The sequence below is a fragment of the Ahaetulla prasina genome, chromosome 1, assembly GCF_028640845.1.
Source record: "Ahaetulla prasina isolate Xishuangbanna chromosome 1, ASM2864084v1, whole genome shotgun sequence".
NCBI lineage: Eukaryota > Metazoa > Chordata > Lepidosauria > Squamata > Colubridae > Ahaetulla > Ahaetulla prasina.
Window position 1 is genome coordinate 30354954 of NC_080539.1, and position 27216 is coordinate 30382169.

At 40.3% G+C, this 27216-nt stretch overlaps 1 protein-coding gene across 5 annotated transcripts in view; it reads right to left on the reverse strand.

The window, feature by feature from the left end:
* Positions 1–281: 281 nt before the first annotated feature.
* The window catches only part of ASXL2 (ASXL transcriptional regulator 2), a 130471-nt gene continuing 103536 nt past the window's right edge, over positions 282–27216 (reverse strand). For 4 of the 5 annotated variants that reach the window (XM_058164703.1, XM_058164700.1, XM_058164702.1 and 1 more), the window contains 8 exons: positions 20659–20774; positions 16086–16200; positions 15285–15425; positions 13596–13759; positions 12649–12745; positions 12270–12375; positions 10657–11308; positions 282–9913 (listed from right to left, as the gene is read on the reverse strand). In XM_058164703.1, the coding sequence (XP_058020686.1) occupies positions 7583–9913; positions 10657–11308; positions 12270–12375; positions 12649–12745; positions 13596–13759; positions 15285–15425; positions 16086–16200; positions 20659–20774 (3722 nt within the window). In that variant the 3' untranslated portion in view covers positions 282–7582. Of the gene's footprint in view, positions 9914–10656; positions 11309–12269; positions 12376–12648; positions 12746–13595; positions 13760–15284; positions 15426–16085; positions 16201–20658; positions 20775–23599; positions 25132–27216 lie in introns of those variants that run through there. The other variant, XM_058164704.1, reaches the window with a different exon arrangement.

The following is a 27216-nucleotide window of genomic DNA, read 5'->3' on the forward strand; positions in this document are numbered from 1 at the left end:
GCATACTCTAAGCATTCTCTGAACTTATCCATTACTGATACTATCATCAATCCAAGAGAAGTTCACTCAAAGTTTTGAAGCTTTCTGGTGTATATTTGATTATATTTCTTAAAGTTAATCTTCACCGGGTCATTTAAGATTCCATCTATTCTGCAAGGAGCAAAAAAGAAATGGGAAAAAGGGAGCATATTGGAAAAACTTACGGGTGAAAACATCTGTGATGTTGCCATGATCCACAGAATTCACCATTACTTTAGCAAAAGTTGGAATCTACAACCAAACCAGTTTAAAGAATTTTAATATCCATCTGTTTACAATAAATTGTAAAATAAAAGAATATATGAAGTACATACAGCATATTTACATACCTATATTTATTTCAAATACTTAAATTTTTTAAGTAAAATATTTTTCTATATCATTTCTGAAAAAATATGACTTTTTAAATGGTCTCAATCTGACTCTCTATATTCTCAATTCCAATTTAAGTTTCTTTTTAAAAGGCAACAATTAAAGTTTAGTACACTCTAAGGTATCTTTACTCACTTCTTGGCTTATAAAAATGAAACAGTTCCTGGGAAACCTTGTTTTTTAACAGTTCTTCAATTTTTATTGCAACCTGGGGTGCTTACCAGGTCCCCTAATGGGGGGAAAACACGTTCAAAATTGCATACATACACATACACACACCAATTTCACAAATCTTTTATCATTCTTGAAATAGAGGTATTAAAATATATATTAATTAAAATATATTACTTATAAGCTCTTAAAATTGTTTTTCAATCATATCAAATGTATTGCATGGGGGAGGGGAGGGGGAAAAAAGAAAAAAAAATATTCTCCCTGCCAAAATCTCTTAATTTACCTAAATGGCTGTGTGGTTTCATTCCTGCAGGATACAATGTGGAAGTCAGAGAAGTGTCTTTCAGTCATTCTAACAGAAAGACATAGTGCCTTTTAATTTGGCAAACAATCAATGTCTCTCTCACACATACACACAGAGAAACACACATATATCACTTTAGCTTAAACACCAGTTTCTAAAAATGAACTGTGACAGAGATGAAGGTACTTCATGGCCATGTCTCCTGCAACTCACGTCTGCTGCCACTCTTACCCCTCCCTGGGTACCTTGCCTCAAAGGTGGGATCAGTATGGGCTGTGAAATTTGGGTACCAGATAATTTGCACAGTAATGGAGCTTGCCTTCACTGCAGAAAATACTGTCCTACCTTCTATTTTTCACATTGGTGAAAAAGCACTGAAACCACAGTACAGTTAAGACGGACTAAATGCTTCAATTTCATTTTTTTTACATTCTTACAAAAGATTTCAGCTCCCCCAGGCTCAAAATAAGCACACATTGTTGGCCTGTTAAGAGTAATACTGCAAGCAAGCAGAATGGCCTACTGATGGACTATGAAAAATGGTCCTGTGGTTTGTACCCAAAAATACAACTGACAGAAAATGCAAACTGCCTGGGCATTTTTAATGGCTTCTAAAAGCTGCAGTACCTGACATCAGAAGATAAGAGATGAATAATGTATGTTGTGTTACACAGGCACATGGGCTTTCCTTTCTGAAATGAAGCTGTACACCTCAATATTTGCCAGGGTATTAATTTGGGGTGACTGTATGTTGAGTGACAGCTGATTCACTCCCACAATTCCAGCATGAATTGCATCATTAAATCATCTTAATTCAATAAAAAAAAGATGTCTCTGTGTCCTAGATTTATAATCTGAGGATGAGATAAAAGAACCAGTAACATAGTCAACAGCCACCTGTAGTGCAATTTAATGGGCCAGCTAGAGAGCATGGCCTGCTAAGCTTATAACCACCCACTCAGAAATCCCACCTCAACTTCTTTCAAAATCAAGGATGTTCCCACCTTCTATTTTAACCTTATGTGCATTAGTAGGGTTTACAGCCGAGTTTCATCTTTTCAGCAGTTAAAAGTGTTGTTCATATTCCTTGCACTTCACCCAAGCACCCTTTCAAAAAGCACACTTCAGTGCAAATTTGCTTTGCACGAGCTTTCTGTTGACAGAAAGTGCTCAGTTTGGCTTTCTACTTGAACTTCCACATGAGTAGTCATGTATAAATTCTTCTGTAGTTCTACTTAATAAAATACTTACCAATATTCCAGAATCATCATCATAAATATCAGAAAGGGGAAAAGGAAAAGGGAAGGAAAAGGGCTTTCACAAAAAGAAAATTTCAGATGCTGCTATAGATGTCAGATATAGCCCAGAAAATTCTACTCACTGATGTTGCTATTCAGTTTAGAAAGGATTATGCAGAACTTTCCAGATTTACCCAATCTAACATCTCCAAAAATATGACCAATTATCCCCTACCAACAAGGTCAAGGATATAAATGTCCCATTTAATTGTTGAACACTTAGGGCCTTTGGATCTTAGGCCCCATCAGTTGCACTCATAAGGATGCAACCAAACATACATGGTGTTTCAGCTAAGAGAAATTTAACAATTATGTTATATCATGTCATGTTATGAGTTGAGTTGAACCAAAAAAAAAGACTAGTTTATTTTATATCAGATAGGCAGATCCATCTTGTACTAGCAACTCCATGGATGAAAAGTAAAAGTAGATGCAGCAACAGTTTAACTCTTATGTTAGCCAAAAGGGAAGGTTTTCTTCTCCCATCAGATGGATATTGCTTAGCTTGAGTGAGATGGCTAAATCAGTTTAAATTTTTGTGAACATTGCTATATTCCATTGATGAAGCTCTGCTAAACTAAGGGGAAGGTGATTAAACAATCTGCCCCTTTCTGCTAAACAATCATTAGACATATGATAAGCATATGGAATATGCTTAAAACCCTTTTACGTTGCAGTTATGTGGATTTAACTATGGGAAACCATTGGACAAAAATTATAATACTCCTTCAGAACTCGGGAGCCTAGAAGAAAGTTCTTAGCTTTTTACACAGCCTTATATGCAATAATTATGCTTAACTGCTAATCTGGTCTTTTACAAATTTTCTACCGATCTTCTAATCAGCCCCATGGTTGTAATTTGTTATTAGTAAGAGGCTCTTAATCCAGTGGATCAATGGGCTGTTTCAGGGATCTCCTTATCCAAAATTCTTTTCTTTGTTCACCAGATCAAAGGAGCTCCTCCTTAAGATCGTAACCCATATGAAGACAGATAGCTAGGTATGGGGCAGAAGGCAGGCCCCATCCTGTTGAGTAGGCTACCCTTGGAGATATGCTTGACTTTCTCACTTTTGGTGTTTAGGGAATCTCCCAAGATTTTCCTTTTTAATTGGGCCATTGATGTTCTTTCTGCTTAGTAAAGGATCATCATTGTTATGACAGTGTACTCTACAAAGTAACTTTTACATCCAATTTTTTTGGAACACAGTTCAAAGTTTTTAGCATGGTATATAAATTATGTTAATAATTTAAAAATAAATTAACTATGATGCAGGAATCTATGGCTGCAAGTATGAAATGTGCTTTTGCATGTTTTATGGTAAAATGTCCCTACTGAAGGATTCTGGAGAATTCAGGCACATGAATATTACTATAATCATAATTCCCCTAAGAGAAAGGGGAAACAATTCTGAGGCACCATTGTGAAAGGGTGGGGACAAATCTGCTATTAATTATTTTAATATATGAGAAAAGAATCATGTTTTGACCCCTACTTGTGTTCTGTAAAACTCAATGAGAACCAGTAAACCCATTCTAGTTCATAGAATTCCCCCTTTAATGTGTTATAGTGTAAATCTGAGATGTTGCTAAGAGGAGTCACAGAAAATGAATATTCATTACTTGAAAGATAGAATGATGATGGAATGAATAATTTGGTTTCGGTGAAGTCAAGGCTTCAACAGAAATTGAAGTCAGAAGGGATTGGATGCTATTGGGATTGGAAGGCAGGGGCCATTATTCCGCTGATCCATCACAATAAAATTTTAGTGACACAGCGAATCATCATTAAACTTAGTCTCCTTAGTCGAATATGAAGGGGTAGCCAAAGTAATATCACTGTATAAAAAAAAAACAACCAGAAAATAAAATAAACATATTCACCTAACATTTCCTCCAGTTAATTATGAAAGCTTGCACTATTACGTACACTAATAAAAAATTGCTGAGAAGAGGAAAATTCATTTTACTAACATTTGGAGTATTGAAAAGCATCAGCATCTGGGTAGCAGAGATCTTTTGTATATAAAAATGAAGGGCTGAAAAAGTCAATAATCACAAGTAAGATCTTGTTAGTGGATTAATATTCGGTAAAAGAGCAGGAAGCAGACAGTAAATATAAACAAATGTGAGGAATGTGGACAAAGGAATTCCCCAGACTTTGCACTTTTTAATATGTCCTCATATAATTTGCATTTGCTTCCCTGATTAGTTATGGCTGAAGAGTAAATTGCTTGAGTTTTTAGGTAATACTAAAAAATTCAGGAGAAAAAAAATGTAGCTGTATTGAGCTAAAAAATGGCTAGGGGGCACAAAGCAAAAATAATGATTAAAATTTTGTAACAGAGTTACAGATCTAAGTGGAAATATTATCCTAAGTCATCCAGAGAGCTTAATGAAAATGCAAAAACTGTACATCAATTATGAAGAGAAGCTAATTAAATTTTAGGAAAAGGTCTGAAATGAAGGGTAGGCCCATGATAATTTAGCATGCCCTCATCTGGATGTTTTGGGTGCCAGGAAAAGATGCCAATGACAGTCAAAGTACCAAAAGGTTACATTTTTCGTCTTGCCAGTGAAATCTTAAAAACATGGATTGTTTGCTTAGAAGCAGCAGCAGCTAAAGAATGAGGGGATTCTGATACCAGTTATACATTTATGAATTGCATGAATAAAAGGGGTAAAATAAAAGAACTAGAAATTCATGCCATCTAACTTATTTACTTTAATACTTAATATAAAGACGTGTCTGGTGGAATTGAATTTACCTAAATTTTGTTCTCTTTCTGGTTCTTATTGACTTTAATTAAAAATTCCTGTATGTTGACCACTCTTTTACCTATGTAAAGCACAAGACACACTGATGTGTTTTTACCTATTTGTAAAAGAACAATACACACTGATACTGCTGTATAAATACTGTAGATGTAGAACATGCAAAAAAAAAAATAAAGGCTAATTTATAGGACTGACCAATACAAAATGTGATACTGCCTTTGATACCTTCTTCAAGGTGTAATACAAATTCAGAGAAGAGAATAGGCCTACCCAAGAGTGCTGTTTTGGGGGCACGTGCAACTTAAAAGACAAATGATTGCTACACTCTTGTCAATTGGCTGCTGGGAAACATCTGGCAGATCATTATTAAAAACAGAAGGCCAGATCACGACTTAAAATCATGAGAAAAAATGATCCAATTCCTAGAGCTGTCATTTTAATGTGGTATTTCCATGATGAGTAATAGAAAATGGGCAATGCTTGCTGAAATGGGTAATGGAGTCCTTGGTTTTCTTCCAAGCAATTGTTTTTTTTTTCATCCCACCTTTATTATTTCTGTAAATAACTCAAGTCAGGAAACTAAAACTCCCTTCTCCTCCTGTTTTCCCCACAACCACCCCCTGAGGTGAACTGGGCCAAGTGTGTATGACTGGCTCATGGCCACTCTGTGGCTTTTATGTCTAAAGCGGGACTAGCACTGCTTTCCTGATTTCTAGTCTGGCGCCTTAACACATTTTTCAAAAGGTTAATGGTGAAACCGTCTCAATCCATAAACATCAGTATTGGCTTTTATCTAGAATGAAGGATGGAAACTGGAAATGATATAGTTCAACTTGCATGGAGAGGCTGTACCATGGCTAAACTATCTTTTCCTACTCTTATCTATCAAAAGGAAAATATTCTATGAAAGTTAACCCTTCTAAAACTTGTTCTTCTCTTCATTTATCTCTGACTTTTCCTATTACTCAATGGGCGGTACGTCATCTAAAAACCTGCACATTAACGGGACTGAAGCCCAAATGGCCAAATATAATTCTGTAGTTATATGCTACCAAACTACAGCAAAAATCTAGAACAGAGCTGTAGAGGCTCTAAGTATCTCTAACTCAGTGTAAATCAGCCTCACAAGCTGACCCAAAATTATGGTTTGATGTTAAAAAAACCTGAAACATTTCTTCCACTCTATTCTACAGCTGTTGTGACTCGTCCTCCCTCCTCTCCTCAGCCGGGCCCCTCCCGTCTCCAACCGGGCCTTTTATCAGACTTCGAGTCTGATAATGAAGATGAACGGCCTGTCATGACTCCAGCCCCCGGCCCTGCCCCCATGCCTGGAGAGGATTCAAGGAGTGAAAGGAGAAGTCCAATAAACCTCACTCATACAGCGTGTGTTCCTTTGGCTCAGCCTTCAGAGCAGGAAGCCAGCCAAGTGGTGGAATTACCCGGGCCTACTCCCTCTGACCCCTCCCTTTCCCAGACGCTGATAGCAGTTCCAGCTGAAGACAATTCAGAGTAGGTGCACCCTCACTTCCGGAGATCTGAGAGGCGACGCCAGCAGAAGGAAGGGTGGGGCAGGCCTGGATAAATGCTGAGTCATGGAGCCACACCCCACAGCCTATATAAAGGACCAGCTTTTGGCATTCCAACCTTGAGTCAAGCAAAGTCTTATCTAGTTTGCTGATATCGGACCCTATCGCTGAAGTCACAACTTGGACTCCTGCCTGCCTTGATAAACCTCAAAGGAACTTGGCAAGCTGCAGAGGCTTCGTTGCCAAGTTTGTTACGGACTTCCTTGACTCGTTCGTCGGAGTGGGGGTGGGACACGACAACAGCATTTACCTCACCGAGATATTTTTCTTCTTGAAAAATAAGAATCTAGAGCCTGGGACCAAAGGAGTTTGTGCTGCTGTATCTTGACTGAAATTCAAAGCATACCCATTCATATAAGAAAATAGAAATCATCTTTGCTACCATTGGTTAATTCAGAGCTATAAATTGATAATCCCCACCAATCCCCATTCTGCCCTGCAAATTCTGATGATCTGCAATACGCTGCCTTTGCTCTCCTCAGGGTGATTTTATATAGTAAAGAAGAATTGTTTACTGTAAACAGCAATGCAATAAAATTCAACTGGGCGGTAGGGTATCTGCCCACCTTTTGCATGCTCCTGTTGCTTAGGGCTGCTGATGTAATAGTCTCAACCACTATGTTTCACTGGGACATTTGACAAGTCCATTCAAAGAAAAACACGGAGGCCACGATGGTAGCAAGGTGGAGGCAAATCAGGCCCTATGGGAAACAGGGGCACTGAAGGTGAATAGGGACTTACTGGGCCAGAATTCTGCTACTACAGGACAAGAGGCAAAATGAGCATCAGGTTCACATCCACAGATTTATCTCAAGGTTAGGAAAAAAAATAATCTTTAAGACAAAACAATGCAACATATTTACATGATTCCTTAAGTGCACACACTTGTCCCACTGGGTTCAGCCATTCATCCAAGGTGCTTTCTTCATTCTCAAGGAAACCAAGTAGATGTGGAGTGGGATAAGGACAGGGACTCTTGACTCAGCAGCATGCCCTTCCTGCTCCCTAGATGAGATGCCATCTAGAAAAACCTGCTACCGCACAACAAGACAGGAAACACAGAGCTTGGAGGGGCCAATACAGTCATCATGGCAAAAGGCCCCGCAGCCCTTGCACACAATCATGGCTTTCAAGCGACAGTAGCACTTGGAAGGCAAGTCCTCCAAGCCACCATCTTCTGCAAAAGCCTGGCCACGAAGAGATTGTCCATGGCTACCAGTATTTGCTGAGTGGTTAGCAGGGATAGCAGTTACAGTTACAGAGAAGGACACTACATCTCCCATGCGGCTGGGGTCTGACAGTCCAGTCAGGAGAGTGTCCTGATGCATGTCTGGAGAAGTGGAAACATTAATCGTGCCACTGTAGCCTGGTCCAATAAGTTGCGCAGGAGAAGGGTTTCCAAAGAGCTGAGAGGGTGAGGGTGAGAGAAGCAGTGGCCGCTGTGGGGTAACATTTGCTGGAGCACAAGTCTGAAGTTCCCCACTGCAAGATCTCCTTTCTCTTCTAGTTTTTTGAGCCACTTGGGCAGCCTGAATAAAATCTTTTGTCGAGTTGCTTTCAGCATAGTCTTGACCTGCTGGGAATAAGCAAATGTTTCCATCCTTGTGGCTTATTGTTGCCTGCTCCAGTTTTATCTTTGAAGCTGCCTGCCTTCCTCCTCCTCTTTCTGGAGCCAGAGGTTCCTCTTTAACCTTGAGATGCGCTGTTGCCTGTTCAGTCACGTTGCCATCTGTATCCCCTTCATCTTCACCACCGCTAATGTTACTGTCATCTCTAGATGTATGCTTCTGTTCCTCTAATTTCTTTGGGGGCTCATCTGAGCATAGGTGGCTCTCTGGGGGCTGGGCAAGATTTCTTCTTAGGTTCTCTGGGCAGCGTCCATAGGTAGAAACATTCAGGAGGTAATGGCCAGACATGGCAGGCTTGAATGTCCTTCTCCCTATGAATCCCAGTGTGAAACTTTGGCTGGTGGAGCTGCTCTCTACTGGGAAATGAGGGGGGAGGAGGGGAAGACGTGGAGGGGGAGAAGGAGCAGCAGGGAGGCTCTGCACAGGGACTTTCTGCATGACAGTCTGGAGAATATGTTCTTGGGCACTCTTGCCTGACATTTCCTGGCTACTGTGGAGATCTGTAGGTTTGCTCCACAAGTCCTGCCCTGACAAAGAGGATAAGGGTGGGGGATTTTGGGATTGTCCACAGCGACTAAGGCTTGGCTTCCCACCTGCTGGGAAAGTGATATGCAGCTGCCCTTCCCCTTCCCTTGGAGGACCAGGCCTGGAAACCATTGTGGTTGTTTTGCCTTCCTTCACAGGCAGTGCAACAGACTTAATCTCAACTCTTGTCAGAGGCCTTGGGAGGATCTGCTCCATTGGGACTTCTTTACCTTGCAGCAGCTGAGTCACCAGAGGATTATTAGCAGGTATACTGGAGCTGGCCTTTACTGCAGTGGTACTTCCACTTGAGCCTGAGGAGCCTGGGGGGACTTTAGGGGTATGGGCTACCAACAAAGTATTATGGGAAGGAGAAGGTAAAGCGGACATGGGCAGCGTGCCATGTGGAGAAGAAAGGGGAGGGGGTGCCTTGAAGGGTCCAGTCAACACAGGAGATACAGAAAGCAAGGCTCCGGCTTTGTCCTCTGGAACACCTGTGCTGGTGGTAGAAGCTGTTTCTGATATACTTTTGCAGTTCACTCCAGGCTCAAAGCCACAGGATGTTCTTGTAACCTGGTTCAGAGCAAGAGGGTTATTTCTAAGTTTCTCCATCATGGAAGCAAGATCAGCTGTTGAGCCCAAAGAAGCTGCGACATCCTGAGTGGCAGGCAGAGTCAAAAGGCGGGGATTTGTACAGTTGACACTCCCTATTGCTGGTTGCGAGATCGACGTCCTCTCCACCTCCGGGTTGCTGCTTGAAGTTCTGGATTGTGCTGGGGGAGCCGGCTGTAGTTGTGCTCTAGTAGCACTGCTTGTAGCTGCTGGTTCTGGAGCTGGGGAGTCTGTTGGGGAGAAAGGGGCTGGGCAAGAGGGGACAACCCTTTTTGGACTTGTCCTGCTTCCAGAGCCTGCCATGTCCAATGTAGCTCCATGAGGCCTCCCTGAGAGTGGACTGCTCTTGTCCTCTCCTTTCCCCCCTCCTGGCCCTGGCCCTGGGATGGCTTCCACAATGGAGGCAGAAGTAGCAGCAATGGAGGCTGCTGCGGCTGCTTCGGCTGCGGCAGCTGCTCGCTGGGCCCTGGCCATTCTAGCCCTGGCTTTGACGTCGGCCAAAGTCCTGGCCCCTGTTCTCCTGATGATTGGGAAGGGGGGCCTGGGAGAGACCTGGCTAGCAGACAGTAATGCTGGAGATCCTTGGATTCTGGAGACGTGGATCTGGAAAAGAGGAAAGTGCATCAATAAACTGAAATGTAAAGCACCTCTCACTCATGTTTCTTATCTTGGAACAATGCAAGAGACTCAAAGCAAAATGGGTCTGATGAGTTCCAAGAAAAACACACACCATCCTGCTGGCAGACACATCAAGTTGAATACATTGAACTCTCTTATGCCCACCTATTCTTTCAAGATGCTGCTAAACTGAATAATACCTCCTGGAAAAAAAAGGAGGTGCAGTAGCCAAAAATTTAGACTAATTCATCAACCTTAGTGCTGATGACTTCCCAGTACTTGTTTGTTTGTTCACACACTTCATTCATTCATTCATTCATTCATTCATTCATTCATTCATTCATTCATTCATTCATTCATTGTGCATGAAAGAAATTACACAGAGAATCCCTGAAGTAAATGAAGCAACTCAAATGGCTTGGCTTAAAAACAAGATTTAGATGCCTTCCTCTTCATCCACGGGATCCCTCTTAAAGCGAGAGGATAAGGTGAAAGTTAGGATGTCATTCAAACACTCTTGGGCTGAATCTCCCTGATCAGAACTGCCCAAACTAAGCTCAACTCACTCTCATTTGGTTGCAAACATTCAGCCAACCAGCAAACTGCAGTGACAGGTGTTCTTTCGCTTTCAAAATAGAAATGTAGAACAATGCAGGGATTGTGACAAAGGATCTTATCAGCCTACAGAAGTCATAACGGAATGAGCTTAACACATATGGTTCCTTTACCCTGAGTGGAGGGACTTTTGGTGTTGGCGCGATGGGAAAGCACTGCTGTGGGGCCTGAAAAGGCGGCCTGATGGGGCACTTTTCTGTCACGTGGAGCTGTTTTTCAGGTGTCATCAGTGCCTCTTCAGGAATCTCTGATTTTCTCTTGAAAGCCCGGTTTCCAGTGTCCATTTGTTCTGTGCAAGTGGCAGGAGCCTCCTTTGCCGAAATCTCCTGAGATTTTACTTCTGGGCTTGGTTTAGTGCCAGCAATGGCTGCATTCTTTGGTTTGCTTGGATTTTGTCTCACCACAGACTCCAGGCAAGCAGGCTGTGGTGCCACTTCTTCTAGCTCCTCAACTCTCTTGGAAATCTTCTGAGGAATCTGGCTGCTACTCTGGAAAGAGGCACTGTTGCCAGAAGAATGTACAAGTTCTTCTGGCTTAAAGACCTTGGGCTGCTCAATCTCCTCTCCTTTAGTGGCTGCTGTTACAGCTGGGAGAACCTGTACCTTTGGACCCACCAGAGAATTGGTCTGTTCTTTGTCAGGTACTGCTTTATGGACTACTATGCATTTCTGTAACTGAGGTGCTAGATTCCCAGTCTGTGCTTGATTCTGAACAGTAGGAATACAAGCTGTCAGTTGTTTGGACTCTTCAAGGCTTAGCCCAGAACTAGAAGACAGAAAGAGACATCGGTAAGATATAGGGCAGTTCTTCCCTTCTCAACAAGCAGAGAATGTCATTCAATAAGGAAATCTTTTGTGCCAACTTTTCACAGGGGAGCAACAAGTATTCAAGTCTTGAAGCCTGTCAGAATAGGAATACGTTGATTCTTGATATATATGTACCTTGGTCAAATAAATACCTAGTAGGTACATTTACACAACACGCTAAGCTTGATTTATGCTAATCTTGGCTAGTTTTTGTGTTGTGGGTTAATATGTTGTTGGGATGACTTATGAAACCCAGGGCCTGGGTAAAAGCAATAGCTAGGTTAGGAATGAATAGATACAGAGTGACAGAAGGAGAAAATAAATCAGCATAAGGGAAAATCTCAACTGATTGTCATGGGAAGGGATATTTTTCTTCATTATGAAAAAGCAGTAACTGAGGAGGAACAAAGCTGACATAGTAGTTTAAAGGAGAAGAGACTAATTGTGGTCTTAAAGCAAACAGTGGAGGCCTCTTCTTTTAAAATGGCTCTAAGTTCCTTCTTCCCTCCCTCTGAAGCTGAAATGGAGCTCCAATCCTGGGAATTATATACCTTATAAAAGCAATACAGCAGAGATCTGCATTGCACTAGCCAATAGACCATTCTGTGAACAGAGAAGTTCCCATTTTAGTATATTCTCAGCTATGGACATTCTGCTCAAGAGACTGCTTTTTCAACCCTCAACTATCAGGCACCTTTCCAAAATTATTTAAAATATTTCTGGAAACAAATATTTAAAGTGCTTTTGACTTTTTGGATAATTCATTTCTGAATGGTGCAATACAAAATAAAGCATCCCTCCAAAGCAGCCTTCGGTGCAGTGGTATAGTTCAGAGTCCAGGCCCACATACCATCAACTCAAAAGTCTCAGAAAGAAAAGAAAAAGGCATGTTGATCAGGCAAGGCAGGTTAAACCCTTACCTTTGACCATAATAGCTCTCAAAGAAACGCTCTTTCCAAAGTTCCACTTTCTTCTCCTTTTCTAATTCCTGCCGTAGTCTTAGCTGCATCTCTGGAGTGAACTCCCCTGCCACACACAGAGTGGAAATTAGCAAGATACAGACATGTTTGCCTTTTCATTGCTGCACTGCCTTTCCTGAACATGTCACAAATCTTTTCAAAAGTCACCAATGGTCATACCTTAGGAATGGCAAAGGAGGTTATTTTTATTTCATTTATAGCTCTGGTCTCGTGCTTCTTTGCACAAGTAATTCTTTTGGTAAAAATCTGTTCATTCATTCTCACCAACCCCTCTGAAACATCCTCAGAAACCTACAGACCTGTCTCTGGAGGTCCTCACCTTCTGACAGTCGCTCCTTCCATCCTTGCGCAGCAGAATTAAAGAATTCGTTGTTGAGGGCAGAACTGCTAAGCTTCATCAAGCCATCCATTCCAATCTGAAAGACAAATGGGGTAGGATGAATAAAAAATATTCTGCCAAGTACTAAACCTTTCCTCAGGAATTCATGAAACCAGGCAGATAAAGCAATGGGTTAATCCTAGAGAGGCCTAAAAGCAGGAACTCCTTCCACTTAATCTTTCTAGGTAAGATGGTCTCTGCTAGGCCACTTTTAGCCTCTTCTGCCTTATAAATGATTGGAGAATGATTGTTCCTTTGTGCAGAGACTTTGGAAACTGGGAAAAAAATGGGTGTAACAGCATAGAACAGCAGTGCTTTTGCATATTGTATACATATAAGAAAATACAATATATATGCAAGCCTGGCCCAATCTGTCCTAAGAGCACCAGGCGTTCCCCATGAAGGCTTGGATGTCCTATTAAAATATTTGGAGATGAATACCCATGGGAATAGCTTAATGGCAAGGCTCTCAAATGTAGCCTTGCCCTTCTTTGCACTAAATACCACAATCAAAGCACAGTAAAAGCATTGAAGGTTAAGACTTTTATTCTCATTAAAAATGCCAATATTAGAGCACCAGGGGCCTAAAAAAAGACCATTTCCTTTTACAGAGCTCTAAATTACCACAGGGAGCTGATAGAGACTCAATTCTTGCTGATACATCAACAATAAGAAAAGGGATGGTTTTAATTTTGAACTGAGGAAGCAGAAAACAAGGTTGTTTCACAAACTGAACACCTATTTGCTAACACCAAAGACCAATATATTGAGTATTGGGAACCTTGGGCCCTAACTGTTACACAGCCTAGGTTCTACACAATAGCCCTGTTATAGAAAACTGTGGGAAAAAGTGGACCCCCTCCTCCCCTCCCTCCATGGACACATACCTGCCTGTCTACCTCTGGCAGGAGCAGGAGCAGCTTCTGCTGACATTCAACTGGTAGTCCCATGAATGTATGCTTGTTGATCAGAGCTCGCAGATTGGTGTTCACCAAGATGGATTCTGGGGTTTCTACATCAATTTCAGCACATTTTGTCCTCTTCAGCTGCCCTAAGAAAAAAGAAACCAAAGATCTTTACTAGGAATAAGAGGTCTACCCATTTTACTTCTGCTTCCCACAAGGAATGGGAAAATCCCTTTCCAGGACTGATACTTGAGTCTGGAAATCCATTCCATTTGATAAATCTTCTTAAATATATTAATGTAACAGGACAGCTTTCTTTCTACTACACAGAAAGAATGTTAAAGGAACATTTAAAGGAAATAAGATGGATGCCACCTCTCAAAGTCCACAGCTAAATCAGTGAAATCTCAAGGGATGCTAGAACTCTAGCTTATTGAAATGCTACGTATGTGTAACTTCTAAAAACTGCTTCTGTCCAGCGCATTTCAGATATACTACATCATAATCCTTCACTAGAGACAAGAAAAGGTATCAGGAATATGACTACAAAATATTTGAGCTTGGAATACTTTCTGTGAGGCTGGAAAAGCTCATCCTCAGCACAAAATTTAAAAAGGAGAACTTCAAACACAAAGCATTTCAATTTTCCAACATTCTATACACGCAATCCTAAAGGTGCTTTTCCAGAAGGCAGCTGGACTTTCTTGGGTTTTTTCTTGAAGATGTTTTGCTTCTCATCCAAGAAACTGCTTTAATTCTTGGATGAGAAGCAAAATGTCTTCAGGGAAAAAGCCAAGAAAATCCAGCTGCCTTTTGAAAAAGCACTTTTGGGACAATCATGAACTGGATGATTGAGAACCTCCATAGACATTCTGTCCATCTCTAATGAGAATTATATAATTCTTTATTAGGATATTATAATTAAAATTTCTAATCTGAAGCAGCATCTGGGCATTTGCAGCAAACAAATCAGAACAAGAGCATAACTCTTCTTTCTACAAATGCCCAGATACTGTTTTATTAATAGTATTCATAGTAAAATGTATTCTTTGTGCCCTTACAATGGCTAAAAGACTGATATTACAGCATCAGAAACATAAATGTTTGGATCCATTTATTCAATAGATTGAAGATCTTATATTACTTGCCACCTATGACTGAATTGTCTATATAGATGTATTATTACAAATGATATGCATAGAATATTACAAATATATTATAGTTTATATTTATATAGTATATTATAAATATTCTATGCATATAGAATTCTACACATTCCATTAGAGAGTTATTCCCTCAGAAGTCTAAACCTCTGGTCCCAGTAACTGACCCAGATTAGATCCTACAACCTCATTCTGGGACTGCCTTCACTTGTAATATACTGAAATTTCAATTATTCTACTCTCTTACAGTTATCGGTAAATTTCAATATTTAATTTTACTATTCCATTTGTACTTAGATGCCTTTTTTCTAAACTTGTCCAATCCATTTTTGTTTTTTCTTGAATAATCAAAGCATTAAAATTTAAAAATGAATTATGAAATATATTTTCAAATGTTTTTTATTTATTTTATTTTATTCAAAATAATAAATAAAATATTTCTAAGTTTCAGATTCTGATAAAGTATCAGGCAGGTTGTTTTGTTTTTTTAAGAAAGCTGTTGTCTTACTTGCATGGAGCCTCTCAGATCTCTGGAATGGTTTCTTCCCAAGGATTGGCAAGGAAGGCTCAGTTTTAACAGAGGGAGAAGAACTAGAAGTAGAATTCTGTGGGCTACTTGAATGACCATCTGATTGTTTTCCTTCCCAAGCTGCAAGGAAAAGAATAATTGACTTAATTGTTTTAATTGAATGAAACACTATCTAGCTTTAATTGTTCAGCAGCTCATTTAATGTTTTCTTTCAAATTTTTGGAAAACCTTAGATTTCTACTGGTTATCTTTATGAAATATGGATTGTACCACTATGCAAAGGCACAACAAATAAAAAGGATCAGAGGTAGACAACAAATTATTTGCAGTTTCTGAGTGCCTGCGCTATTAGAAAAGATTGAATTGGAAGTTTCCATGAAGTATCTGTTTGACAAGAAGTCTATCAGTCTTTGAAGTTGTTCAGTTAGCTATTCTGCACTAGATTCTATATACAGGACATAATTAAACAAGAGAACTTACAATGTGCTGCTGATGCCTATAAAGATATTAACTTTAAAAATGTAATACTATCACAATTAAAATGTAATATCAATTATCAATATATATTAACCATCGTGAAAACTTAATATTGAACTAGAAAACGAAAGGAAAGAGTTTCATTCAAAAAGAATTAACCACTGCCTTATTTCTTGAGTCATAGTAGTCCAATCTTGGGCCCTTCCTCTTGCTGTCATCAGAGGTCAAGGGCGACGAGCTGATGAGTTGAAGAAAATAATTAGCAGTATTGTGTGGAGAAGGTGTGTCTGAAAAGACCAATACCGGCTTTTGCAGGATGGTTAGCAATCGTCACATGCTGCTGTAGGAGGTGGTGATTAGTTGATACAGGCACACTGGTTCGGCAATGATGCTGCTTCCTTTGCTTTTGCTTCAAGGCCTAATAAGAAAGTGAAAGCGATTCATTATACAGGAATTTCTTAAGCTGAAAAGTCTACACAGTAGTGCAGAATTTCTTGTTCAGGGAAGCCTGCAGAGATGTAGAAGTACAGCAGTGGCCAAAATTGTGGAAACCTTTTGGGAAAAGTGTATTTTTTAAAAATAGCTGATAACACCACTTTTTTGTTTTGGAGTAGTACCATAACATTATGTATCAATGGAAAGATAATTTAATTAAGAATGTAATGCAATAACTTTTATGAAGGATTTACTATTAGAATAGCAGTTACAGTATAAAGAAAAAAAGTGAAACACATAGAAAAAAAATGAGATATACAAAAATTATAACAATAACAACAACAACAACAACAACAACAAGAGTTGGAAGGGAGCTTGGAGGTCTTCTAGTCCAACCCCCTGCCCAGTTATGTCAGTTAATACTTAGTTGGGTAACTTTTAGCATGAATTACGGCCTTACAATGTCTTCCCATGGAGTGAACCAAGTCTTTTAGTTCTGCAGCTGTTATAATGTGAAACCAAGATTGAATGATTGCTTCTATTAACTGGGTTTTATTGCTGGGTCGCTTCTGACTAACAATTTTCTTTAGTAGGCTCCATCAATTTTCAATTGGGTTAATGTCTGGGCTATTCCCAGGCCATTCCAGCAATGGAATATGATTATCTTGAAACTCAAAAAAAGTGGTATTATTAGCCATCAAACCTCAAAAATACACTTTCCCCAAAAGGTTTCCACAATTTTGGCCACTACTGTAGGTGGCTAACAGGGCTATTGCTCTATTACCAATTACTACATATTGCACTTTACTGAAGATGGATTTTCTGTCTCCTACTGATTTATTTTCATTGAGCAAATGAGATAGAAGATGCAAAATAATTTTGACATAAATTTCCTGCTATCAGATTTGCAGACAACAGATTTTATCTTGCTATCATATATTCTCAAATTAATGCTTATATTAAATATTTAGAAGTGGGGAAATTTTTCTCCTTTGATACTTGGCAAAATATTTTATCTTACAGTGTTGCAAGATTAAAGGATAATCTGATTTCATTAATGATTAATGAGTACTATCAAAATAATTTCCCAGTATCCAGATAATACCCAAGGCATTATCATAATTACAAAGACCTTTCTCAAAACATAGATACCTTCTAGAAACTATGAGCAAATCTGACTCATATAGACATAAAGCAGTTGCTCCATGGGAATGTAAGGAAATAATATAATTTACATTATATTATATAGGCCCTGCAACAAATACAAGTAATTCATAATTATGGTGAAAACTCTCCATGTTGAGAATGCTCCATCTCTTTTTAAGAAGAGATTGAGCAGCCATTTGTCTGAAATGGCATAGTTTCTTTGTTTGTTTGTTTATTTATTTTATGTATTTCGTCAAGCATGTATTTGATAACAGATACAAGTGTACACATAATTATTAATACATGAGATGAAGATAAAGGAAACATTTGGACATGAGGACAGGGATGGTAGGCACACTGGTGCGCTTAAGCACGCTCCTTAAAGACTTCTTAGGAATGGGGTTAGACAGTCTAAGGTTAAAGTTTTTGGAGTTTGGGGAAGAAACCACAGTCAGGTAGTGCATTTCAGGCACTGACCACTCTGTTACTGAAGTGTCTCCTCTAAGGTCCCTTACAACTCTGTTACTCTGTATTCTATTCTGTAGTTCGAGATACAGAAAGAAAATATAGCCTGGTAGCTAAAAGAAAAGAAAAGTATTGCATTGACTGAATGAGATATCCTCCTAAAAGAAAAACAACTGGTTGCATATTTCTGCAAAGCATCAAGTAAAGGAAGGGAAAGAAAGTCTAGGAAAAATCAAAGTCAAAACAGAAAATATCCTCTAGAGAAAAATCTAAGCAAATTTCGAAGGCTAAGAAAAACATTCAGCAAATTATATTGGAAATGTGATTATCATAAGGAGATAAGGGTGGTCTTGGTGACATTTTATGGGATGAGTTTGACCCTGTCGCTCCCGAGGACATGGACAGGTTGTTGGGGAGGCTGAATGCCACCACGTGTTTACTGGACCCGTGCCCCTCCTGGTTGGTGCTGGCCACGCAGGAGGTGACACGAGGCTGGCTCCAGGCGATTATGAGCGCTTCTTTGGTGGAGGGTGTCTTTCCGGCCGCCTTGAAAGAGGCGGTGGTGAGGCCCCTCCTCAAGAAGCCTTCCCTGGACCCGGCTGTTTTAGGTAATTATCGTCCGGTCTCCAACCTTCGCTTCACGGCGAAGGTTGTAGAGAGTATGGTGGCATATCAGTTTCCCTTGCACCTGGATGAAACTGTCTATCTAGACCCGTTCCAGTCCGGTTTCCGACCCGGGTACAGCACGGAGACGGCTTTGGTCGCGTTGGTGGATGATCTCTGGAGGGCCAGGGATAGGGGTTGTTCCTCTGCCCTGGTCCTATTAGACCTCTCAGCGGCTTTCGATACCATCGACCATGGTATCCTGCTGCGCGGTTAGAGGATTGGGAGTGGGAGGCACCGTTTATCGGTGGTTCTCCTCCTATCTCTGACCGGTCGCAGTCGGTGTTGACAGGGGCAGAGGTCGGCCCCGAGGCGCCTCACTTGTGGGGTGCCGCGGGGATCGATCCTCTCGCCTTCTGTTCAACATCTATATGAAGCCGCTGGGTGAGATCATCAGTGGGTTCGTGTGAGGTACCAGCTGTGCGGATGACACCCAGCTGTACTTTTCACACGGACCACCCCAACGAAGCCATCAAGTGCTGTCCCGGTGTCTGGAGGCCGACGGGTCTGGATGGGGAGAAACAGGCTCAAGCTCAATCCTCCAAGACAGAGTGGTTGTGGATGCGGCGTCCCGGTACAGTCAGCTAAATCCGCAGCTGACCATCGGTGGCGAGTCATTGGCCCCGATGGAGAGGGTGCGCAACTTAGGCGTCCTCCTGGATGAACGGCTGTCTCTAGAAGATCATTTGACAGCCGTCTCCAGGAGAGCGTTCTACCAGGTTCGCCTGGTGCGCCAGTTGCGCCCCTTTCTGGACCGGGAGGCCCTATGCACGGTCACTCACGCCCTCGTGACGTCTCGCCTGGATTACTGTAACGCTCTCTACATGGGGCTCCCCTTGAAGGGCATCCGGAGGCTACAGTTAGTCCAGAATGCGGCTGCGCGGGTGATAGATGGAGCCCCTCGTGGCTCCCGGATAACACCTATCCTGCGCGGTCTGCACTGGCTACCTGTGGCTTTCCGGGTGCGCTTCAAGGTTTTGGTGACCACCTTTAAAGCGCTCCATGGCATAGGGCCGGGTTATTTACGGGACCGCCTACTGCGACCAGATACCTCTCACCGACCCGTGCGCTCTCACAGAGAGGGACTCCTCAGGGTGCCGTCAGCTAGGCAGTGTCGTCTGGCGACGCCCAGGGGAAGGGCCTTCTCTGTGGGGGCTCCCGCCCTCTGGAACGAACTCCCCCCAGGACTCCGTCAACTTCCGGACCTTCGAACCTTCCGTCGCGAGCTCAAGACTCATTTATTCATCTGTGCAGGACTGGCTTAGTTTTTTAGATTTTAAATTTAGAGGGGTTTTTAAATTGATTTTAATATCTATATTTTTTACTTTTAATTAATTGGGCAGTAGAATAAGTTTTTTAATGATTGTTTTAATTTGTATATTGATGTTTTTATATGCCTGTGAACCGCCCTGAGTCCTTTGGGAGATAGGGCGGTATATAAATTCAAACAATAAATAAAATAAATAAATAAATAAATAATCACTGTGAAAGAAATATGAGAATGGGGGAAAAAAAACAGACCAATATGAAGAAAATGCTAGGGCATTTTGAGCCAGAACAAACATAGTCGCCAGAGGAATACCACCTGTCTGAAAGGAAAAACATGCATCACCAAGCTGATGCATGAGATAAAAAGTAAACAGGGCAACTGAACTTAAGCAATAAATAAACCAAGGACAATTATAATTTATTTTTATTTGGGAAAAACATGAGAGTCAAGGATAAAGCAATAATTATTACTTTACAGCTGTTTTGCAACTGAATGAAACATCAATTAGCTAACTCAGTACACTCAAGCTAACTGGCTAATAGCTAGAGCCTACTGAGTTCTTTTCTGCCATATATAAAGACTGTAATGCAAAGAAATCTAGCATCTTAGTGATTGTCATTTCTACAGAAAAGTGAGGTAAATTTTCATGAAAAATATCCTAAGAAAAATTGCCCGTGGGTACAGTTTGAATAGAAGCTTTCTTTTATTACATCTATTTTAGTTAACTTTTATCCTTGTTATATACTCAGTTATGTAGAATTTTTAGCAGAATGTAAATTGGAGCATGGTGCAGAGCAAATTTAACATAAAGTTAAGTTAGGTTTTTAGTGCCAAGTAACGTGCAGATAAGCACAAATTAAAGGTCAGATAAACCAATCAGTATGCTCACCCACTTACTTGTTTAAGTGCCTTTTTGCTGTGCTTCTGAGATGAAGAGATGATTTTACCTGGTGGGATAGAAGGAGATTGGCAGCCTGGCTGTGGGGAGGACACTTGTGAAAGTCTGGCTGATACTGAAGAAGCAAGAACAGAAGATGACAAGATGTTAAACAAGCATCCCACACATAAAACCATTTATTGTAAGCATGGAAAGACAGATACTTGGAAATATAATGCTGGACTCTGGAGCTCTGGAATAAACTCTAGAGTATTGGAGAGTCATTTATCATACTATCGTTTTAAAAAAAAATCATTCATAAGGAGCCTGAGGAGACTTGGCCAGAATGTCCTCTTAAAGGGCATCATTTAATGGAAATTGTCACAGGGCCAATTTCATCAAGAATGGCAACAGGTGCTCAAAGGCTTAACTTAAGAGGGATAACAGGGGCAGGGCCATGCCAAGGACACTTACTGAATGGAAACATTTATGCTTTTTACTGGGTTTGTCTTTTAAACTGATCTTAATCTTATTTTACGAATTATATTTAGACAAAAGTGGACAATATTTGAAGGACTGGGAGCCACAATATGGTTTCCTGATGCGCTGCAGATTCAGTAAAATTTATCTCATAAATATCAAGATTTTGGAGGGCATTTATTAGAGGTTTTAGGACAGGAAAAGCACTTCCCGGTGTCCCTGTCCTTCAAATCTCCCCAACCTCACCCCTAAAATCTGACCGTTGTAATTTGATCTCAGGGTGTCGCAAAGAATTGAATCTGCCCATTCAGTGTTCAAGAAAATTTCTGTGGTGGGTCCCTTGAAAATTACATGGGACATCATGGACAATAGCAGTCTCCCTTCTTTGAAACACTCTGTCACTAGAGGTACTAGAGATGACCCCTACCATAAAGCAGTGATGATTCACCAGACTGGTGCTCAAAGCAATTTCAGTCATGGAGCATCTATGACAGTGATGCCATTGCGTGCCAAAAGCGGGGGGAGTGGGGGGTTGCCCATGTGCGTGCCCACACCCATAATTCAATGCCCCCCTGCACATGTGTGCACAACCCCCCCCACCCCGCGTGGGCCTGGAAGGCCCGTTTTTTGCTCTCCCAGGCTCCAGAGTCTTTCTTGGAGCCTGGGGAGGGCAAAAACAGCCTTCCCTCCCACCCCCGGAGGCCAAAAATGGCCCGTTTCCCAACTTCCGGTGGGCCCGGAAGGCCTAAAAATCAGCTGGCCGATGTGCATATGTGTTTTGGAGCTGAGCTAGGGCAATGCTTGCGTGCCCACAGATATGGCTCCACTTGCCACCTGTGGCATGCGTGTCATAGGTTCGCCATCATGGACCTATGAGATTTTCCCTTAGGGTATTAGGGTTTTTAACAATGTAAATGTTGTACACTTCTTTTTTTCCCCTCTATGTATATGCCTTTTTTGTATCCAGCCTAGAGTTTTGAAAGCTATAAATATCATTCATAATTAAATAAACAACTAACAAATTCAATAAAAAAGTACATATTTTCTTTCTGGCAAATAATTGGCCTATTCTTGTAAAGGAGTCTAATGAACCAAGAGCAAGAAGAAACTAGAAATTATTTGAGAATAAAATGTTGTATGGTCCATTGTTTTAATCATTTTATATATAATTTCCATAATTCCAAGAGGTTCAGTAGAATCATATTCCCTATCATTCGAGGGGCAGATTACACATATCAAAGGTGACCTTGGCTTGTACTCTGGAAGTCACCTGGTAACAAGTCCAGTTCCCATCACTTCTGTTCCAGATACATGGAACAACCACCCCTGATTTTTCAATATTTGCATATCAGAAACAAATGTAATATTCATTGAGTACTGGAAGTGTTCATGTAGATAACTGAAAAACTCAGTGATGGACATTATTAGGTCTATGTAAAGCTTTAACTTGTGCAGACACTTAAAGAAGCAATTACTAATAGACAGCAAGTGTCATCTAATGCTAGTAAAGCTATTTGACTGGTGATGTCACCCAATAGGAAAATGAAACATCTGCAAGCAAACAACCAAACTCAGAGAGCGCCAAGGACTTTGCTCTTGACCTTCAGAACTACTACCTGAAGGAGGACTAACAAATGGAGACTCAATCAAGATTAAGAGAAGAATAGTTGTAGCATAGGTAAGACTGTTATCAGTTCTTGCCTGTGGAATCATTGCTTCAATTTTGTATGTTTGTAAAAGCACAACCTATATATCCTAATAAAACAAATGATCATTTTGTGTAAAAATACTGGGTGCTTTTCTTAAAAGGCAGTAGGGACCTCCTTTCTTTTATTTCAGAGACCAGTACCACTCTATTGAAAGCTATAAATGTACTCTGTCCATAGATGTTTGTTATCTCAACCAGATGACTGACCGCCACAAACCTCGACTATCTTTTCAAAGTATCTCATTTTCTATAGCACTTTCACCAATAACATTTTACAAATGGATGAGAATACACTATTCTTCCAACCTTCCAGCTGCATATGGATACATGACTAGAAACAACCCCTTTGTGAACAGTCCAAAGACTTTCCATGACCCAGGATCTTCTGGCTGCAAAGCAGGCTCCAAAGTATTTGACTGCCTAGATTCAGAGTTGTAGCACCATTAAAACAAACAGCAATCGTGGTGATCAAAAGCCTTTGTACTAGATTTCTGAAATTTGGAAAACTCTAATTGATCAACTGTAGACTGACCACAGCCCATATCAGTAACCAACTCAGAAATTCACATTTGCGTTCCCTCTCTTCTCTAATGTTCAGTTAGCCTGAAGTTGTACAGAGAGTTGCTAGCTCTAATAAAGGCCAGCTCTTTAATTAAACAACCATAAGTTTTGCCTGGAATCATAAAGACCTTCCAATATGAACAACATTCACTGCAACATATTGTGGGAAAAATTATCTAAGTTCACTTCAAGATAGGGAAATGTAGTCTTACCTTGCAAAGGAATCTCATTTGTGGACATGGTTACAGCACCCAGAAAAAACTTACAATCTGGATTTGTACCTGCTGTGGGGTCTTGCAGGAACACACACACAAAAAAAGAAATTGCAACCTTAGCTATTAAACCCCCTCTGCCCCACGATTGGATAGGCCTAAAAATACGGGGCTTGCCTATGTTGTATCAATTTTTGCCTTTGCTGTTTCAGTAAACTTTATTTTTGTACATATAAGGAAGTAGGTTGCTGATATGATCTGAAAGGACTTCCTGTTTTGTACATATATACATAACGATGATGATGCATTAAGCTAAATTGCAAAGCTCAACAAAGCCAGTCCTCTTCCCTCAAAGGATACAAAATTTAAAGGGTAGATACTCTAGTTCCGCTTCTTCCCAGTCAAAAAATAAAGTATTTGAAAGACAGTCCAAGTCTGTCAGGCCTTGGCTCTGCTCAAGCACTTAAAATTAGGCAAGATTTTAACTGCATCCAACGCAGACATCCACACATTTAAGAGCTGTATTACACCTTAAAAGAACAAAAAGGGGATGTAATAGTTGTAATAGTTCCAAAGGAGCAAAATAATTTTCAAGATTATTTTTGTCACAACTCAAGCAAGTGAAGTCGGAGTATTTTTCTTTTGAGTTTTTGAATGGAGCAAAAGGACAAATACAACCATTCTTTTTGCCAATCTCTGTATTTTTTACTATGTGAAGCCAATTTTACTATAGTTTTGAATTATCAAACCAATATTTGAGAAGTCTCAGTAACTTATACTGGTTTTGCACCAAATGCAGATATTCAGAGCAGTGGTGGGTTGCTACCACTTCGCCACGGATCGGGCGAACCGGTTGTGGTGGCGGGAGGCTCCGCCCACCCACCTGGATGCTTCTGCACATGTGCAGTAGTGTCACACGCGAAAGCGCAGCCACGAGCAAACCAGTAGCAACAGGATTTGCAACTCACTACTGATTCAGAGGATACATTAGGAGATGTACTTTGAGCATCTTCAGACATTTTGTGTAATTTTTTAACAATAAAAACAACATGAGTAAGGGCTACTATGAGCATAATTCTATGAAGCTCACATTGCATTAATTTTACTACTTTTAAATGCTTTTATCAATAATAGAAAGGGAAACAAATTTGCTTTTACTTAATTTAGTTTCCATTGTAGCCTGCCAAAATCCTAATATGTCTGTTCAAAGATAGCTGCTCCTAGGAGATTTCAATTCCCCGCCCCCATACGTTTATGAGACCACTTCTGTTTTATTGCAAAGAAAGCTATATGGATATATCCATGATGTCACCAGAGGCAAATCTGACTCAAAGAAAATTTTACTATCATATAGTTGTAGACTCCCCTTTAAATAATATTATATTGTCATGCAAGTCCTTACCTAATACTTTGTTTGACATTATTCATATTGACTTTATTATACACTATTGAATCTCACAATTCATGATAATTGAAAGTAGCATTAAAAATAAAAGAATGCAATTAAAACACCAAAAGTGCAATTAAGTACTTAAACTTGGTAATAAATAGTTTTGAATATGCTGGTGCCAGCCCATCAAATGCACTGCAGAAAAGGTCAGTCTTGGTAGTTTTAGAAAAATGAACCAGAGTTGGTACAAACTGGACTACTCTGGACTACACAGAAATATCCAGGCTCTCCTATATGGGGAACATTTAGCATTCCCAACTGGGATGAACATAATAGTAATAGTTCTTTCTGGAGAAGGTGATCCTACAAGTATCTTCTCTTGCAGCCACTACTTTGAATAGTATTTGTAATTCTATTGAAAGCCAATGCTTAATGTTATACAGCTGCAGCAGGTCTCACTTGCTAGCATGTGGATACTTGCATTTGTACTAGCTGCAGTTTCTGGTTAGTCTTCAAAGGAAGCCCCATGTACACCATGCTCCAGCAGTGCATCCTGTGATGAGGAAAACATGAGTTATTGTTGCTAGGGTTCCTGCTCCAGGAATGGCTGCAGCTGGCCTATCAGTTGAAGTTGTGCAAAGGTCACAGCCTCTATCTGCAAATTTGACAAGAGGAATACAACTCATAAAACTACTCTTTCAGTGAGGATGGAACACCACTCATGGTTAAAACCTGAGCAAACAGAGTGTCAGATTATTTTTAGACAAATAGTTCATCCAGCTTGTTTCTTCCATCCATGTTATCAGAACCTCCCAGCACTGGGTCAAGAATTATTTTGCACCTTTGGTTTTGTCCAAGAAGACTCAGTTTGGTATCAATGCTATATTTATCCTGCATTTTTTGTATGCATGTTAAACATTAGGAATTAGATAGAGCACACTTCAGTTCAACTTCTTGCACTACTGCTTCCAGTACTGTTTATTTAAGAAGGAGGAACCATTGTAAAACATGTATCCAACTCTCACAGCTCATCCAAAAGAATATTACAATTAATGCTACGAAATGCCACTTAAGAGGACAATAAAGATGGGACACTCTCTCTATCCATGTTATGAACTAATCCACCAAAGTCATTTATCCATTTTTGTTCTATTTAGGGCCTGATAAGGGCCCAGACAGTGGCGGGATTCTAGTAATTTAACAACCAGTTCTCTGCCCTAATGATTTCTTCCAACAACCTGTTTGCCAAACTGCTCAGAAAGTTAACAACCAGTTCTCCTGAAGTGGTGCGAACTGGTTGAATCCCACCACTGGGCCCAGATAATACACTTCATCTTGTGCACTTTTAATTGAAGCCACACCATTTTCTCCACAGCTATTCCTAAGAAAGGAAGATCCAAGGAAGGTGTCTATAAAAGAAAAACACATCAATTCCTCCTTGAAGGCATCTAGTACATCTTCCGTTAAGAAAACACTGACTACTTCTTAGCTCCAGTTGAAGGAGAGAAAGAAAGTACAGATAATAAGCCATAAGTGTTGGAGCTCATAATAAAAGGCATCCTACACATTTCATCATAAATCTACAAACTGAAACAAATCCCAGTTAACATTATAAGATGTTCCAGTTATCATTTCACATTCTGCCTGGGAAGTCAAAACTTTAGCAAGTTTTAGTAGCTTCATTAGGAAATTGTTGTTGTAAATGTGTCACAGTGGTCAGTATTATTTGCCATATCAATATTACTCTGCTCATCAGGAATTCATAATTGAAACAACTCAAGAGAATTTTATTTATTTATATTATCAATTATGTAATCCCTTTTATCAGAGTGGAGTAGGGGCGACTGAATGGAGCTGAGCGTTTACTGGCCAGATGCCCTTCCTGACACCTATGCTGAGTTCACAGTAGATATTTTGTCTTTGTGCCCTGATAGAGAAATATCTATTGCTTCTAGGATTGAACTCACAACCTTACAATGCAAGCATCTTCACCTCTAAGCCACCGCACCGCTCTAAACAACCCAAGAGAGTAAAGACTTTTTATCATGGACAAAATAAGGGATCTGACTTTTTATTCAAACTACTGTAGCTACTTCAGACTACTGTTCTTAAGGCTCACTTAGCCTGTGTTCAAGCAGTAAATTTATTTATTAAGCAATTTTATATAGCTGCCCAACTCACACACAATTACTCTAGCATTAAAAATCTAAAGTTAAAACTCTATAAT